The sequence below is a fragment of the Spea bombifrons genome, chromosome 7 (assembly GCF_027358695.1).
Source record: "Spea bombifrons isolate aSpeBom1 chromosome 7, aSpeBom1.2.pri, whole genome shotgun sequence".
Taxonomy (NCBI): Eukaryota; Metazoa; Chordata; class Amphibia; order Anura; family Pelobatidae; genus Spea; species Spea bombifrons.
Window position 1 is genome coordinate 16461109 of NC_071093.1, and position 18390 is coordinate 16479498.

At 39.5% G+C, this 18390-nt stretch overlaps 1 protein-coding gene and 4 non-coding genes across 5 annotated transcripts; all 5 read right to left on the minus strand.

Moving 5' to 3' along the window:
- Nucleotides 1-1750: 1750 nt before the first annotated feature.
- Nucleotides 1751-10682, minus strand: NOP58 (NOP58 ribonucleoprotein). Its single transcript, XM_053471143.1, has 15 exons — nt 10534-10682; nt 9636-9712; nt 8961-9013; nt 8242-8366; nt 7885-8021; nt 7637-7701; nt 6923-7057; nt 5877-6022; nt 5621-5747; nt 5037-5200; nt 4125-4259; nt 3865-3926; nt 3237-3394; nt 2853-2977; nt 1751-2200 (listed from the first exon to the last, which is right to left on the minus strand). Exons 1-15 carry the CDS (start codon nt 10576-10578, stop codon nt 2144-2146), a joined length of 1611 nt encoding a protein of 536 aa, XP_053327118.1. The 5' UTR covers nt 10579-10682; the 3' UTR covers nt 1751-2143.
- Nucleotides 4012-4089, minus strand: LOC128502511 (small nucleolar RNA SNORD11). Its single transcript, XR_008355141.1, has one exon. It is a non-coding gene; the product is annotated as a small nucleolar RNA SNORD11 (small nucleolar RNA).
- Nucleotides 5456-5535, minus strand: LOC128502512 (small nucleolar RNA SNORD11B). The gene has a single exon (XR_008355142.1). It is a non-coding gene; the product is annotated as a small nucleolar RNA SNORD11B (small nucleolar RNA).
- On the minus strand, nt 8719-8809 carry LOC128502504 (small nucleolar RNA SNORD70). Its single transcript, XR_008355135.1, has one exon. It is a non-coding gene; the product is annotated as a small nucleolar RNA SNORD70 (small nucleolar RNA).
- On the minus strand, nt 9336-9424 carry LOC128502503 (small nucleolar RNA SNORD70). The gene has a single exon (XR_008355134.1). It is a non-coding gene; the product is annotated as a small nucleolar RNA SNORD70 (small nucleolar RNA).
- Nucleotides 10683-18390: the final 7708 nt, after the last annotated feature.

Here is an 18390-nt window from a genome sequence, read left to right on the forward strand (position 1 = left end):
TATCAATACCAGCAAATACAGGGTTTGTATGTGTTATTCAGTTGATCTGAGGTGTGGTACAGTGAAAGAGAAGACAAAGGGACTCTGGGGGTAATGACGGGGAAGGGGGCACCATGGAGGTGGCCTGCACAGGACACATAAACACCTTAGACTGGCCCTGATTGCAACCCTTTCAGATCACTTGCCAGACCTGCACGATTAATTTGCTATGGGATTGTATTGTGCTTCTCCCCTGCGCTGCACGTGTGGCATAAGGATGTGTCACGTGGACTCACATTAGGGTCAGAAGAAGGGAAGACCAAACTGACTATGACAGTCTCCTAATCTGTAAAGTTAGAGTGGTACTTATGTTTTTTGCGGGCCTTTTTTGGTGTTTGAGCGGAGGGTAAACTTGCGCATTCATTTTCGTACAAACCTTATTTTGAGCGATCTCTGGCGAAAATTAATTGCAAGAGTGCCACAAATTTGTATTTTGGATTCGTCCATTTGTCGCCACCTGTAAGCAAGCGGTTTTGGATTTAATTCAAGCAATTTTAGCAATCATTGATGAGGTAAAGTAGGAGGGACTGTGTGTAGGAGGGTACATACTAATGGGTAGAAGTAGCCAAGAAAACTGGATGGTTATGGCTGTGATTGATGGGTGCAACTACCTGTGGGAGTTATTCCTTCCTTTTTCACTCTGGTCAATCAGCATTTACAAGGGAAAGGGACAAGCATGTGCTGACGCCATTTTAAGTTGTAAGTAGAAGTCACAGGCTGATGAGAGTTGAAGTGGGAGACAGTGGCAATGGGAGTTAGGTTAGCAGAGGCTGAGATTAATGCTCCTTGCTCCTACCATACTGCAAGTTAACGAATAGTTTATCCTAGTGCAGACAATTTACTGTTGTGGGTTGGATTGGAGAAGCTGTAGTGACTACTGTCGTGTATTACAGGGGATGCAGCAGACATTTTTACCCTGTTCCCGAGTAGTTTATTTGATAAAGACAGTTACCCATTTATGCTACCAGCCAAACATGTAACGTGTGGACAGGTTATTTTTTTTATTCATATCATCTATTATTGTTCACTGATAAATATTCATGACAAAAACAGACATGTTACTGGGCTTGGGCGCAGTGTGACTTTCTTTCAGTTGTTTAAAATTTAAAACCTCTTCCTGAGTAGTTTAATACAGGTGCCCATTTACGCTAGTACCAGCCAAACCTGTAGTTTGTGGACAAGCTGATTCTTTTTTTAAATTACCTTTCTATCACATCATCTGTTAGTGTTCATTGATAAAGAAATATTGGTGAAAAAAAGAATTATACTGGGCGTGCACACAGTGACTATTTCAGTTGACAGGCGGCCGCCATCTTGCGATTGGCAAAAATCACTCGCAATGGCGGTTGTGACCGCTCTCTGGAGCGGTCACAGCGTGTTCGGTGTTGCGTAATGCCTCGTGATCAAGGCATTTAAGCAACACCATTGAAGTTTAGGAGGTGATCGTTGACCGCCTCCTAAACTTTTAAAACGGGCGTCTGCCGCCATCCAGTGTATGGAGGATGTTGACACCCACGGCGAGGGCCCAGACATGGCCCATGATGCCGGTCTCGGTGTTGCTGAATGCCTCAACATCGTACATATGACTATTCAAAATCAAGGTAGTCAGCATGTGCCATGATGTGCCAGGCACGTCAATTGTCACGAAGGGTTTAAGTTCCATGGATTTGCAGGGGTCCCCCCCACTGTTTATATGATTAGATCATGGGGCTTTACTGTTCTTTCAAGCCATTTTATATATTTATGCAGAAGGAATAAATCTTGCAAAGAACTGTTACAACAGTATATTTAGGGAGAACAAGAATTTCTTATACACAAAAAAAAAAAATATCAAACCATGATTTAAAAAATTTAAAAAAGAAAGGCTTGAAAAGAAAAGAAAAAAAGTTGTCCATTCTTTAAAGACACAAAAAAAAAATTGTATGAAGAAGTTCGCAGTTTACCTAAATAGTAAAACATGTACTAAACCCTCAGCAAAATTGTTAACCTATACTGTGGAAGGTCAAATTGCTCTTCATACATTTTGGAGTTGCCACTTCCCCAAATGTTTTTGAATCAAAGTCTTAATCCTCTGTCCACTAATAAACAAGTCCATCTGTGTCCCCTAATCCTCCTCTTCTTCCTGCTTAACTTTCTTCTTCTTCTTTTTCTTCTTTGGCGTCTGTTGAACAAGGGAAAATGACCAGATAATTTAGAGGACCATTTGTATGTAAAAATTACATTTTATTCACATGTATTTTAACGTCAAAGAAATAATGTCCTGAGTAGTATTACGGGTGACTATATCCATTTCACATGAGCCTAGGCAAAGCGTGAGATGGAATGCAGGAGCCCTCACCTCAAATTGATACCAAATATATCAAATGTAACGTAAAAAGGACTCTGCTTGTATGCTAGACACATTAATGCATATGAAAACTAAGTACCAACAATGAAGTGATATTGAATGAATACACTCCATGCATTTGTTGTTTCCCTGCCCTCCAACTGCCTTAAATCCTGATCACCAGTGCACGTTAGTATACTAGCCAACCTGTCAGACATTTCCAGCAAGACCCCCACCTGCATCTGCAGAGGGCAATGTCATTTTTTTCAATGGAAGTGCTTCCTTGCTACTTGATTAGCTGCTTAACATTGGTGCAAACATCCATGCACAGAGTAGTTATACTCAAGCATTGTCAATTGGGAAATTGAGGCTGTAGTTGGTTCCTTTAATTGTGGGCAAGGACAAAATATCACTGCCTTAAAATGACAAATGGTCTCCTGGTTGAAGGAGAAGATTTAGCAATTAACTCCTCTTTTGCAGTTCTAACCTCTGCAGCTGTGCTAGTTGACGGCTCTTCTTCTTTTAGCACCTCCTCTTCCACTCCAGCTTCACCTTCCTCAACTTTAATCTTCTTCTTTTTCTTCCTCTTGGGCGTCTCCTCTTCTACAGGTTCTTCATGGAAAAAAGTAGTCAAAATATAAGATTATGTATTTGAAAACATTGTAGTGTGGGAACTGGGTACCATGCAGTGATGTCAAAATTATTTTACATTGTTACCAATGAAAATTACTACAATAATAAAGGAAAATTGAACAAAGAAAGTCTGAGGTTGCAACAGGAGAGTTTTCCCTCTTATTCATTCAAGAACTAGTATTTGAATTACAAGTACTAAATTGGCTTTCATCAAATACTTTTTTTGAAAAAAAATTACCTCCTGCTTCTTCCATTTCTGTGATTTTTACTTTTTTAGCTTTTTTCACTTTAACCTCAGATGGCTGTTCCTCCTCTTGCTCAACCTCCTCAAACTTGCGCTTCTTTGGGACCGATGGGAGAGTTGTGTCACCAGATGGATCGTAGGTCCGGACCTCGCTGTAAAAAATTAAAGTTGTCAGGGTTTCAAACAATACCCTATTTTAAGGCCATAGTAGTGGCGCAACTACATGGGTGGCAACGCTCACAACTGCGACAGGGCCTGGCTCTCAAATTTTTTAACCAGCATGGTGAATAAGTGTGTACATGTGTGAGTTAGTATGAGTGTGTATTAAGCATGTGTAAAAATTGTGTAAGTGTGTTTACATATGTGTGCCATAGTGTATGTTTGGGGGGTGTTCAAAAGGCAACAATGGCACAGACAAGCCATTTGGGAGCACTGATAAGTTGTTTGGGAAAAAGAAGTTCCGTGGGACATGTTGCTTGGTAAAGTTGGGGGGCCCTGGGGCAACTTTTGCACCATGGCCCTGTGGTTTCTAGTGAGGCTCCTGGGCCAAAACATTTAAATGCAGAATGGCATTGTGTAAAAGGAAGAAAACTACAAACATGAAATGAAGGTAAGAGCTTACCTCTTATGTTGATATTTGTCTGCTCTGGCTAGTGCCTTCCCAGTTCCACTGATTCTTTTCAGCTAGGGAAATAAAAAATGTAAGACTTAGGGCTATTTAGTATCACTTTTGGAAGATAGATACTCAATTAGACAACATGAATAATTCCGGTCTCAGAAGAGGTAGTGACTAAAATTGCCCTCATGGATTTGTCAGGCAATTAAAATACATAATCATCACAGACCATGTGCAGTGCCCTTAAAGCTGATGGGCATACTTACTCCTTTCTCTTCAAGGTTCCGGAGCCGTATCTCTAGCTTGGCTCTTGTCTCCACGCCAAGCTGTGCATTGGTGTCTTCCCCAAGGGCATCATATCTGATGGCAAGGGCTGCCTTGGCAGCAAGCATTCGAGAGATCTGAGGGAAGCAATAATGAAATTAAAAAATGCACGCAAAAGTGCCACAACACTAGAATTACATCATATACACACAAAAATCACAAATGGGATCACGGGTCATCCTACAATAGAGAATTATCTAGTAATGTTATGATATAAACATTTTCTTCTCTCTATTCTATCACTATCTTATTTAGATCGCTAGCAGATTCGGTATCGCTTACAACAGGGACAGGGAAATTTAATGTTAACATTAAAACTTACCAATTACATTAACACGTGCAAGCTTACATTGGATGCGTGAGAGGGCATGACAGAAGGAAAGGGACTGCTTGGGCGAGTATGACTATAGTGATGGCAATTTACATAAAGGACTGTTCAGAATTCGGGCGGTTGGTATTTGGAGAAACATGCAACCTATCCTAAAAAGCTGGGGATTAATGGGCCTCTAAGTTTATTTTAAAGGGACTAAATACAGCAAGATGAAAAATCCTGTATAAGTGAGTAGGAAGAAGTGGTTACAATGAAGGACATAAGCAAGTCATAGGCAGACCTAGGAGAATGGTTATAGTGTTTGAAGAACAGAACCTAGAAAGTTCTGGCACTAACCACTTCCTGGCTTCCAGACAACTGCTATTTCTTGACCTCCCCACATTTGTTCCCTTACAGTGGTGATCCCATCAAGGAAGACCAAGTAACACTTGGTAAGATTTACATCACATGGATATGCTAATAAAAGTTTAAAATGAAATTCCTAAGGTTACATAGGATTCTACACAATTCACATAATACACACCTTGCCCTTATTTTTGGGAGTAGTCTGTCCAACCAGAGAAGCATGATAAATCAGACCATATTTAGGAGTGTCTCGCTTGGTCTTCAGAGCTCTAAACAGTGCTTTTTCTGCTCCTAAAATCTGCACAGTGGAAGCGGGGTGTTTAGCCAAATTCAGCAGGGAGCCTTGGAGGGAGAAAAAAAGATGGTTAGAACATTCTCTAGCACTGAGGGCTTTTGAGGTCAATAATTATACTGTGCACACTTTTCCTTGTTTAAGCATGCAGACCTGGTTAAGAAATGGTTAAAGCGCTACATACACAGCAACTCCAGAAATTAGTGGTGAACACACAGCTTCTTCGTACAATATCCCTGTACAGGGTGTGTTATCCAGCAATAGTTAGTTTATTTTATGAGTAAGAATAATCAGAGAATATAGTAAGATGATCTCAGATGAGGTAGTGACTGAAATTGCCCTCATGGTCTATCAGGCAATTATACATAATCATCATCATCGATCTGATTGTATAAAAGTTTGTACACATGAATCAGTGACTGTTTACACAAAAAAAAAACAATTCTGATGGGAAATACGAAGAGACTCACCAGCATGAGAAATTAATCTGGCACCAACAAGTTCTCCCACCAGCACAGTAAGATTGGGTGCGATGGCCATCATTCTGTTTTTTAGATAATCATACAGCTGGGTTCTGTACTCTGAGATTTCAATCACCTGGAAGCGTACAATACCAAGAGCAGACAGTCAAAATCCAAAACACAGACATTGTAGTATGTAAGAGAATGCTCACAAAAGCATTTTCAACAGAAATGTTATAAAAAATACTTTGGGTTTATCTCTTACCTGGTCACACAAGTGTAAGATGTTACTTATGTCTTCCTCAGACACTTCAGTACCCATAGAAATCTCTGCAGCAGCCTTAACCTCTGCCTCCACCTCTTCTGGAAGCATCTCAGACAGGTCAAAGTTGGCAAAATTGACTCTGTCACCTAATGGTAAGACATATGTTGAAGAGTTAAGGTATAGACAAATGGTAAAATGTTCCAACAGTTGTACACGTTTAAACGTCCACCCACTGTCTTTTATACACCTAGGGATTCTGTTTCATAACAAGAATTCAGATTAACCAATTTGAATATGGCAGGAATGTTTACTGCTATGGATGCATTCAGATTATCTGGTGTGTTATCCAGTAATAGTTAGTTTTTAGTAAGAATAATCAGAGAATATAGTAAGATGATCTCAGATGAGGTAGTGACTGAAATTGCCCTCATGATCTATCAGGCAATTATACATAATCATCATCATTGATCTGATTGTATAAAAGTCTGTACACATGAATCAGTGACTGTATACACACAAAAAAAATGCTGATAGGAAATATGAAGCATGGGTGTTAAAACAAAAAATCATCTAAATAAGTATGCTATAAGGTACATAGCATACAACTACCAAGTCCTTCCTCTTTGGTTTCCATGCTGATCAAGCTGACCTCAATTCTCAACATGACAAGACAAAAAAAATAAATGAAAAATGAGAGCCTTTATATTATAGTACAGTAGACAGTGAGCTGTACTTGTCAAATGCCATAAGGTTTATTACGCATTGCATTAGCAGATCTGGAATCAGATGAGGTAGTGACAAACTGCCTTCACAGAAGTATCAGTCTATTCCATTAAAATCATCACCACTGACCAGAATTAAAGCGTCATATAAACAAAAACCACATTGAGTGCCTCACCAAAATGGTAAGCAACTGTTAGGGGCATTAGATAGACCAGGGAAGAATATGTAACCTTCCTTGACAGTGCTTCTCAGTAAGAACAGGATGCTGTAGCCATTGCAACAATGAGGTTTTATTAGCCGATATAACGGATACAAGAACTTACCCACAGCTCGTACACACTTGCAGTAGGCCAAGTTATCAGTGACAATTTTTCCTAGTTCAGGAAAATGCCACCCGTACCACTCTCTGCAGCGCATGATATAATTGTTCAGTTCCTTATCCAGATCGTCCAAAAGTGCTTAGGACAGAAGATCGAGAGTCAATACAGAGTATTGCATACGCTTTGAAATACACTAAAGGATATCTAAAACATTTCCTGTCTTGCCTTAAAGATCAGTATGACAAGAAATAGATAAGACTGTGTGCCTAGATACTTGTCAGGAAAGAACAGGCAAATCATTTTCATAGCTTTGATCAATCCTATTTTACTGTGGGCAGCATATCTGGAAGTAAAGGTTGTACCTTCTAGAACACAATAAGACTATCTGAAGCAACCACCCTATTGTGATAAAGGGAGAGCTAAGAGGAGAGTTGTGTTTCAGCCAATTCACTATACATTATGAAGGCCCAACACTAAGGAGCTTTTCCTGCAATATAAGCTTGGCCTTCTCTTCCATAATCCATAATCAATTCATGTTCATTAAAACATTTCTTAGACACTGATTTATGTAATACTCATGCTGGAGAAAGTTGTTAGTGCTGGCCCTTCATAATAAATAGTGAAGCGAGAAAAAAAACCTCTCCCCCAAAATTTTTGTTTACTGGCATCAAAAACAACATTCTAAAATTATTAATTCTTTTAGAAACTTTTACTTACATATGGCTTGAACAATCATTGTATCCACCTTATCAGGGCTAAACTTCAACTTGTAGCGAGAGAGACTGAAAGAAAAAAAAAAGTGTCAAGGCTTAAACATAAGAGCCTGAACCAAATAAAACAAGATTTAATCTTGTTTTAAATAAAAACTGTTTTGGTAACTAATTTTCATCCCAAACTGGACTACTAGCAGAGATGTATACACCAAAAACAAAAAAATACAAATCAAGCCACAAGACATCACACACCTGTGTGCCAAACCTAGAGACATGGCAGCCATTTCGCGTGAAGACAGACCAGTGATCAGTCCGTCTACCTGATTACGTATGCCTCTCATCAACTCTGTGACCATGGCACTGTGAATACAGCTGAGATTGAGCTTTTCCTGTAAGAAACATAAGGAAACTGAAGTTACCCTAATCACAAACCTCAATGACATAAGTGATCTGAAAATGTTGAAACCTATGTTTACAAATAAATATATCTCTGTGCGCAATACTCCCCCCCAATAAACAGCACATTCCCTCTATGGAGAAACCAGAACCATATGCTGGTATAGAAATCCCTTTTTTCCCATTTAAGTAGCAGGTTATATTTTGTTATACCTTGATAACACCACCAAGTTTGGCATCAGCAATCGCCAGTTGCTGCTGGGCATCTTTGGCTACAAGTTTTTTGAGGACCTTCTTTAAGTTTTTGCTCAGTTTTCCCTCAACAAGGGCAGTTGATGCTGTAGGTGAAAGATGCATTTGAGATGTAAACAATCTACTTATTGGAACATATCAGTTTAGAGTAAAAAAATTGATTAATAAAGCCATTGGCTTCACTAGTTATAAAACTTCAATGCATCAACATGATTCACTAATGCCCTTAATTACACAAAACGAGATGTAGAGATAGATATATATATATATATATATATATATATCTATATACACACACACACAATAGTTTTGGGAGCCAGTAAAAAGCAGAATGTTTAAAAACGTATGAATGCAGCTAGTACTGCTTACACATTCTAGAAACTGATTCAGTAAGTTAGATAGTACATTATAATAACCATAATTGTGTAATATTGCAATAGAGATGCCGCCTCAGTGGTAGTGACGAAACTTTGAAGTTAAAATCATTTTTATTTCATCTTAACAAATATCCATCATTGGCGACAATAAATGATACTCATAGGTCTGCAATGTCACATGGTAACAGTCAGAAAAAAAGTCTGCAAACTGTATAATTTGAAGTCAAATGACACGGAAACGCAAAAATAAAAATACTGCGGAACATAAGGGTTTTTCCACAGTAAGCATGTTTTCTTATTTACCTGCTAATGCTTCCGTAGTATCATGGAACTTTTCAAAGTGTTTTAATTTCACTCTAAGAAGATAAAAGATATTTTTCAAAAATGCAAGAGGTAAAATACAGTCATAATCACTAAGAAAAGTTCTGTTTGCCTGCTAATTACTTCATACTACACAGAATCTACATTGCCAGAAGTGGGCTTTCCCCTGGAACAAGTTACCTTGCACAACTGCTTTGATCATAGAGGTAACCTTGGAGAAGTGGAAAGTACTTCAAACAGAACACTTGAGAGCAACTGATCTAATAATACTAAAATTAAGTTTGTTCAAAAATGACTAATTTTAGGGAAACTAAAGTTAATTTGAGAGGTAAAGAAATATATATATCTGGAATATTTACTTTAATTGCCTCAGTGGTAGTGACGAAATGTTGAATTCAGTCATGGATATTCAATTCAACTTCAGATCCATCATCGGCAACAAAAAATCCTAAAGCATTTGCTTACATTTGAGTTGTACAAATCAAGGAGTCGCACCCATACCTCCAGAGTCCCTCTTCAAGAGGGACGGTGCTTCTTTAGGACGTTTTCTTTTAAAGATTTGGGTAGGGAAAAGAATGTGGCCTACATTGCTGAACCCATAGTGCTGTTATACAGGTCAGTAGTGAAAGTAAAATATTATTCTTAAATAAAACTTACACTTTATTTGCTTTTTCTGGAGTTTCAAATTCTTTCCATATATTGTCTACTTCTTCTAATTTACTCTCATCCAGAACCTGAAAGAAAAAAGATTTTTATAAGGATTTATATTCAGTTACATTAAATGTAACACAGAAATACCATTTGTATCTAAGTTTTTCATAGTGCTGTAAAAATGACTGAAAAATCATAATGGATAATTGCATACACAATTACATTTTGTTTAAAAAAAAAAACCAAAGTATCTTCTGTGTTATGTCTCAGAAGAACCCACCAGTAAAGGGAGAAACACTCCATGTAAGCAGGCCCCCATTGCATGTGCTCGCACAAATACATGACTCTCCTGGCTGGACAGCCTCATCCGTTAAAAACGAACAGCGAAGCTATTAGAACTAATGTACCGACTCAAACGGAGAGCATGGCGCGTGGACCCGGCAAAGGGATTTAAGCCTTCAATAATTTGTATTTAAAAAAAAAATAAAAATAAATAAAAATTCCAAAATTAAGAACGGCAAATTGCGTTAACAGCGATCGGAGCCTTCATCGGCAGCATGCTGTAAAGGCAGACGGCGGTCTCGCCCTGTGCCCAACTTACGCATACTTTTATCAGACTGAGAAGGACGAGTTGTAAAGCCACGTGAGCCCGAGGCCGCAGTTCCTGAATCCAGGATTTACACAAATGGGCCAAATCAGCATATAAACCCCAAAGAGCCTTCCCCTTTCCAAACTATACACGGTACATTTTTAAAGCACAAGCAGCTTGACCGAAGTAACATTTCTCTTAACGTGTATAAGCGTGTAAACGGAAACATGGCGGGACCATGTGGCATCTTAACGACTTCTCCACATATACCTAACGCTCGAGGTTCTCCACACATCTAAACTAACATACACTTACCTTAAAAATGGCGTATCCCGCCGCGGTCTCAAAAAGCACCAACATGGCCGGGCCTGAAGCGGACCGGCGATGAGAACTAGAACTCGCCAACCGCTGGACGGAGACACGTGTGACTCTGGATCCTGCAAAGAATGCGCGAGCCCGACAACCGCTTCCTTTTCCGTTTCGTAATTTCCACCCCAAGGCGCGACATGTAACCCCCTCCCATTGCGTATAATGGTAGTAGCGTGCATGCGTTGACATGGTTTCAAAGCAATACGAATGCCGAGAGTCCAGTGTGTATGCGTGAAATATGCGCTCACTTCTGTTAGGGTTACTTCATGGTGCTGAGTGTAAAGCACTGGGTTTGCAGTTTATGCACTTATTGTAATAAACGCAATTTTAACCCTTCCAGCGCTGATGGTTTTAAATACCGTCTACTGTTGCCATTTTACCAATGGTGGGTGTAAGAATCCCCTTTGCCATGTTTGACGTACCCATAGAAACACAAACAATAATTCTGAGCATGTTAAATTTATTCATGTAGTATATAAAATATATATTTGCTATTTTGCTTAGGATTTCTTGTAGGCAGCTGAACATAACCCAATTTATGTTTGGCAGCATCCCCTTATTACAGGAATACCCCACATACATAGTGTTTAGAGGGCCACATCCATCTCTTACATATTATCCTATAGTGTACTGTTTTTTAACCCCTTGAGGATAATTGACGGTCCAGGCACGTCATGCACTAACATCCAGTTAGCAACAATTGACTTAGCAGCACCGTCATGGCTTTAAATGGGTGCAGTAAGTGATCTACGTTCGCTTTCTGCGCCCAAACGGTGTTGCTATAATGCCTTGATGTCAAGTTATTCAGCAACAGTGAGGTCAGCATCAGGGGCTCCCCGGGGTATCAGCGGGTGCCCGTTTTAAAAGAGTTTAGGAAATGATTAACAATCTACAGACCCTCCTGAGAACTCTACTCCTGAGGCTCTACTTGCATGTTGAATACAGGTACTGCAAGTCAGTGGAGCCTAGCTTTCTAATCAATGTATTTCTGCATAAAATTCATGCTTTCAGAAATAATAGGTGTGGCTATTATTTCTCAGTTCAGCTAGAAATTTTGTATCAAGATATATCATAGTAGTCTGCAAATTAGAAAGATTAATATATTGTCAAGATTCTATCCTGACTGCAGGATCTGTCAAGTTTAACCCTTCGTTTGTTATAATTTACCTAATTTCACTCTACCTGTCAATTGTCTGGTCTGACTTTCACCTGGGTTTACCTGATTACCAGGCCTATATCTGGAGACTCCCCTGTTTGTTAGGTGCCTTTACATTAAGACTGAGATGGCCTTACAGGCTGTGTAGTCTGGCGCCTTATATCCTGTGATTTAACCTGCATTTACCTCGCTAAAGAACCTAGTTGCATTGGCATTATGATGACCAGACTCAAGTTCCTCAACTACAGAAGCCTGTGTATCTTTATAAGAAGTCTTATTGAAACATCATCTCTGCTTCATTGATTCTGCTCGTCATAGTTATACCTGCTACAGACTCCAATACTCATTATAGCTCCAATATCTCTTGGACTTTAGCTATTAACTCTGGGGTAAGAGAACTGTAACCACCAGTGTATATCTGCCTACCTGCATTCATAAGCTGTTGTTACTACAACAGCTCCAATTGGATTTTCTCATAGACTTCATGCTATGAACTTCCATGTTCGTTATCTTATGCTTTGCTTTATGAATTGTTTGCAACAAAAGATACAATGTTATGAACAAAGACCAGCAATCTAAATTAATTTAACCCTGAGCTGAGGCTCTTTCCTGACCCGGTAAGGTTCATGGCATATATACATAGTAAATGTATATTTACCAAACAAAAAACCCATATGTCTTATTAAGGGCCCTATTAATAGCTGGTGACTTCAATCTGTATCGGACCCTGACCTAGATTAAAAAGCTTCCTAATAACAAAACACGTACACGTACGGGCTTTGTCATTAAGGGGTTAAGCAAGCTAGAACATTTAGATCTCTCTGTAGAAAAGGTGTTTGATCTTTGGAGGACCCTACATCCAGTTGATAAAGAATATTCCACTTCTCCATATTGTATCTGTTTAACCTTTACCAATCAATATAAGAAATAACTATAACAAAGGAGTTTCCAACCACTACAAACGACTTAAAAATATCACTTTATGCAGACAACGTTTTACTGACTCTTATACAGCCTTTGACCTCCCTGCCCCAATTAATGAAGGAAATGAAATAAAAGATGCAGCTTAGTTTCTCATTATAAGTTAACCCCTTTCAGTCCCAAGGGTTTTTGGTACCTCAAAGCCTGGTGAATTTTTGCGGTATGTCGGTTCAGCAATTATTCGCCTATCCTGGAAAAAGTGTACCCGTGTAAACTATATATTATTTCAAGGAGAGAGAGAGAGCTTTCTTTTGATACCATAGTTGGATAATTAGCCGAAAAGTTAGGATGAGAAATTTAGTAAAAAACTAGTGAACATTAGAAAACCAACCCTATTTTTTTTATATATTTTCCCTCTGAATCCTCACAAAATTAGGTAAACTTCAAGGGGATTTTCCATCTCTTTATCAATTCAGGTGTCCTGATTTCAGAAATACCGAATTTATTTAGAATTTCCATACTTTCCCAGCACTTATAGGGAACATACTATAAGGTATACATCAAACATAGAATTTTTACATTAGGTATGAAAGGATTGCAATGCAAATTTTTAACAAATAAACCAAAAACACCACAAAAGTATATATTTCTGTAAAGCAGACAACCCAGGCTATCGCATCAGGGGTATTTGGGCACTCTTCGTGCAGCTATTTGGCCACCAATCACTGTCAAAGTGGCTGCAGAAATGATTTAATGCGCTTTTTTTTTTCACCAACACTTCTGCGTTGCTTAGATTTCTTTGCGCCAGCTATGTGTTACGGCAGAGAAACCTGGCCAAAATTGTTTAGCTGCTTTACGGAGATACCCCACATCCTTAGTTTTTCTTTCTGGTGGGCCATATCATCCCTTACATATAGTACCCTATAGGGTAGTATTTTTTATACTTATGGCTTAACAGGTTTGAGGGTTTTACTTTTTAAATGTTGTGTTAGGGCAATGGGATGTAAGTGCTTATATATATATAATATATTTTAATGCACTGTTATCAGTGTAGTATGGCTAGATGGTCTTAGGGACCTCTTGAACATGTTATTAATGACAGTGATAACAAAAAATAGGCCTGGGCATTTAAGACTGAGCAGCCCATTTTTATGAAAAAAAACATATATGTACATACATAATACTTGGTCATTCAACATGGGAAGCCTGAAGCCACAATTTAGTGCGACTAATCCTTGAAATAAATAATATAGAGTAAATAACACATTACCTTATCTTTTCCACTAAATGATTTCAGGGCCTTGAATGTTTTGTCCCCTGAAGTCACTACAAATTCAGGAGGGCGTTTTATCTGGATAAGTAAAAATGAAATAGTTCCTACTTTAAATTAAGTGCCAGAAAACAGATAACCAAACAGGACAGGCTCTGCCACGCCAACATCCGAACACACACACACACACCAGGACAGGCTCTGCCACACCAACACCCAAACACACACACCAGGACGGGCTCTGTCACACCAACACCCATACACACACACACACACACACACACACACCAGGACAGGCTCTGTCACACCAACACCCATACACACACACACACCAGGACAGGCTCTGCCACACCATTACACACACCAGGACAGGTTCTGCTATATTGATAACCAAAAACACACAAACAGCAGGACACAATCTACGACACAGACATCTACACCAGGATGGATTTTCCACACTGCATTGTCATTGATACCTCCCTTAGTGTTTTTGTCCCTAGTGTATTGATGCCTCAGCCAGCACCTTTTTAGTATAGATTAATGTGGTGCCCCCAGGCCCTTGTATGATCGCCTCCAGCCAGCACGATTTGTATTAATGCCCCCAGCAAACCCCTCCCTTTATTATTGATTTATGTGATGGCCCGTCACATTAGACATGCATTTTTAACTACATAAAAAGTATTTATCTCTTGAAATATGATTTCAATGCTGATAATATAAACCGTATATAAAAATATTAGACCCTGCTGCTGATATGTATTAATATTAAACCCTGCTGCCCATATATATTATTATCCCCTGCCTCCTATATATATATATATATATATATATATATATAATTAGACCCTGATGCCGATAGCAGCTATAGATCAACACATTAAAACACAAACCCAGCTTTGCAGATATGGATCAACTAGATTTCACATAAGAACTCAGCATTAAAGGAACAGATAAAACCCCTAAGTTACAGGCAGAGATTCATTCACATAATTCATTCACACGATCATTTATTCTCACGCATTCACACAAATCATTTACACATATTCATTAATACATTCTGACAAATTCATTAATTCTCTACCTCATTCAGAAAATTCATCCACACATTAATTCATACTCACTCATTCACACTTATTTCAATATTCTTACTACCCTCTTTCTCACTATCTATCCCCTCTCCCTCCCTTACACATTTTCTATCCTCTGCCCCCTTTCTATCTACCCCCACTGCCTCTCTTATCACTTTCTACCCCCTCTCCCTCCCTTGTCACTTTCTACGCCCTCTTCCCTCCCCTACCCACTTTCTACCCCCTCTTCCCTCTCCTACCCACTTTCTACCCCTTCTCCCTCCTCTCCCCACTTTCTACCCCCTCTCCCTCCCCTCCCCACTATCTACCCTCTACCCTCTGCCCCTCCCCTACCCACTATCTACCCTCTCCCCCCCTCTGTAGTTCACTCATCTTTAAGCCACAGGAGCACAAGGCTCTTGCTCTTTCTATTCACATTACAGCTAGACTGGCCCGGCCCACCAGGCAAATGCCCGGTGTGTCCGATGGCCAGTCTGGGCCTGTCCAGGGTCTAGACCGATCCTGCAGGGGATATCCTGTCCTCCAAGAGAGGAGGCATTGGATATCCAATCATTAAACAATCAATATATTAACTCTAAACAAGAACCTTGGTACGTAATTGAATCTGAAGCTACAGCTAAAAAAAAGAATTTTATTTGTGGTTAAATTTTAAAACTCAAATTAAGATCCTAAATTCTAGATCAATGATACTGACCCAGATCTTGCAAGAATGGGAATAATTGCAAAAATATTTAGGGCTAAGGAACAAAATAATAAAAACTTGTTATATAAAAACTATAGAACATATCATGGAAAATATATCTTTAAAAAAATTGGTCAGATATAGAAGAAACCAAAATACCTTAAATTTGGATACAGTAGATAACAACATCCTTCCTTTCCCACAGAAGAAAAATGTAAATTACAGAGCAATGAAATATTTACTTCAGTAACATTTTTTTTTAAAGAAAATATATATAATAGTGGAACATTAGATATACATTTGAATAAGATATTTAGATATACCGTATTGGCTCGGATATAGGCCGCCCCCGTATATAGGCCGCACCCTAAAAGTTTGGTGCTTTTTTAAAGAAAAAGTTTTTTTCTTTAAAAAAGCACCAAAAAAACATGCTGCCACTCTGCACCCCCCGAGATATGCTACCACTGTCCTCCCTCCCCGTGATCCGCTGCCACTGTCCTCCCTCCCCGAGATCCGCTGCCACTGTCCTCCCTCCCCGAGATCCGCTGCCACCGTCCTCCCTCCCCGAGATCCGCTGCCACTGTCCTCCCTCCCCGAGATCCGCTGCCACCGTCCTCCCTCCCCGAGATCCGCTGCCACCGTCCTCCCTCCCCGAGATCCGCTGCCACCGTCCTCCCTCCCCGAGATCCGCTGCCACCGTCCTCCCTCCCCGAGATACGCTGCCACTGTCCTCCCTCCCCGAGATACGCTGCCACTGTCCTCCTCTGCCCCCCTCCCCAACTTACCGGAGCAGACTCCCGGGTGTCTTGCGGGGTCGGCGGGGGACATCTACGCAATACAACTTCCGGTGCCGGCTAGACCCCGAATATAGGCCGCACCCCCACTTTAAAGTCTTAAAGTGGGGGGAAAAAGTGTGGCCTATATTCGAGCCAATACGGTAATTATGTGCAGAAAATAGTAGCCAAATGTGAAAACTTCATAAAATCTTTATTAAATTCTATCCCATTCCCAGCATTGGAAACATGGGAAAAGGATCTAATAATAAGTATATCATCAGACGATTGGATTAATTATTTTAGCCAAGTTAATAAAGAAATTCATTGTTTAAATTTACTTGAAAATCAATATAAAGTTATGCATAGATGGTATCTAATTTAGCACAGATTAAACAAAAAGTATTCACAACAACTGTTGGAGATGTGGAAATATAGATGGTTTGTACTTGCATAAGCGGTGGGGACATCGAATACGGTAATTACTCCTGTATAGAAATCTGCTTGTAATTTGTTTAAAAGTATTACTAATATAGATCCTAGCTTTCTAGTTCATTTGGATAAGAGTTATATTCCCAAAATTATCAGACCACTTTCTATTCGTTGTTTAATATCAGCCAAAGTAATTATTGCTAGAAATTGGAAATCAAACCTTCCTTACAGTCAATACAATATAGAAATCAATACGTATTTCAGATTACAATAGAAAGAGGTCTGTTGACTTTCATAGTAGAAGATTTTAATTTTATAATGCCTGGTTAAACAAAATCCTGGATGTTTTGACTAAATTATCACACAAGAAATACAGAGGTTGCCTCTCATGATTCCTATCAGGTTTATCTCATCTCAGTTCTCTCATGATAAATTTTTTTATATTATGTCTTCTTTTTTTGTTTTGTTATATAAAACGGTACACAGAGAACTGTAACAAAGATAAACAACCAGATAATTATGTAACAGTTTTTTCCACTAACCTTGCCTATGGAGGCTGGGGACAGCTAAGGTACTGAGCAGAACCCTCAAACTCCCAGGCCTCTTGTAGAGGATCTGAGGTTGAGGAAGACACATACCATCCATAGGGCTGAGAAGGGATTTTTTTTATATACTATATAGACCAAAGTATTGGGACACCTGACCATTACACCAACAGGAACTTTGATGACATTGCATTCTAAATACATAGACATTAATGTAGTTGGCCCGCCCCAGCTATAACAGCTTCCACTCTTCTGGGATGGCTTTCAACAAGATTTTGGAGCGTTTCTGTGAGAATTGTTGCCCATTCATCCAGTAGAGCACTTGTGAAATTAGACACTGATGTTGGACACAAATCGCAATCTCCATTCCAGTTTATCCCAAAAGTGTTCAATGGAATTGAGGCCAGGGCTCTGTGTGGACCAGTCACGTTTTTCCACACCAAACTCATCCAACCACGTCTTTATGGACCTTTCTTTGTGCACTGGGGCAATTTTTTTGCTGGAATAGAAAATGGGCTTCCCCAAACTGTTCCCACAAAGTTATAAGCATAGTGTCACGGAGCTGGCTAGTCTGACCAACTTCCTCGGCTGACTTGTGCTCCCTTAGCCTGGGACACACACTCTTTCCCCAGTTCCCCACTCACTAGCCGAGACTCAGTGTAGGGTATAAACCAAAATGAAGACTGATTTATTTTGGACACACAGGGCTGGATTTATCCAGCAAAACACATATTAACATAAAACAAGATATTGGGACACAAACCGCCCCCTTAATCTGCCTCCTAGAGACAACAGGGGCAGTAACGGGATTAACAATACAATAGGGTCCCAACCTCCACTATCTATTACTGTCCGAAACCAGTTCCAGGCAGGCCAGGACTGGGACAAAAAATAGGCCCAGGCATTTAAGACTGAGCAGCCCATTTTTATTTTATT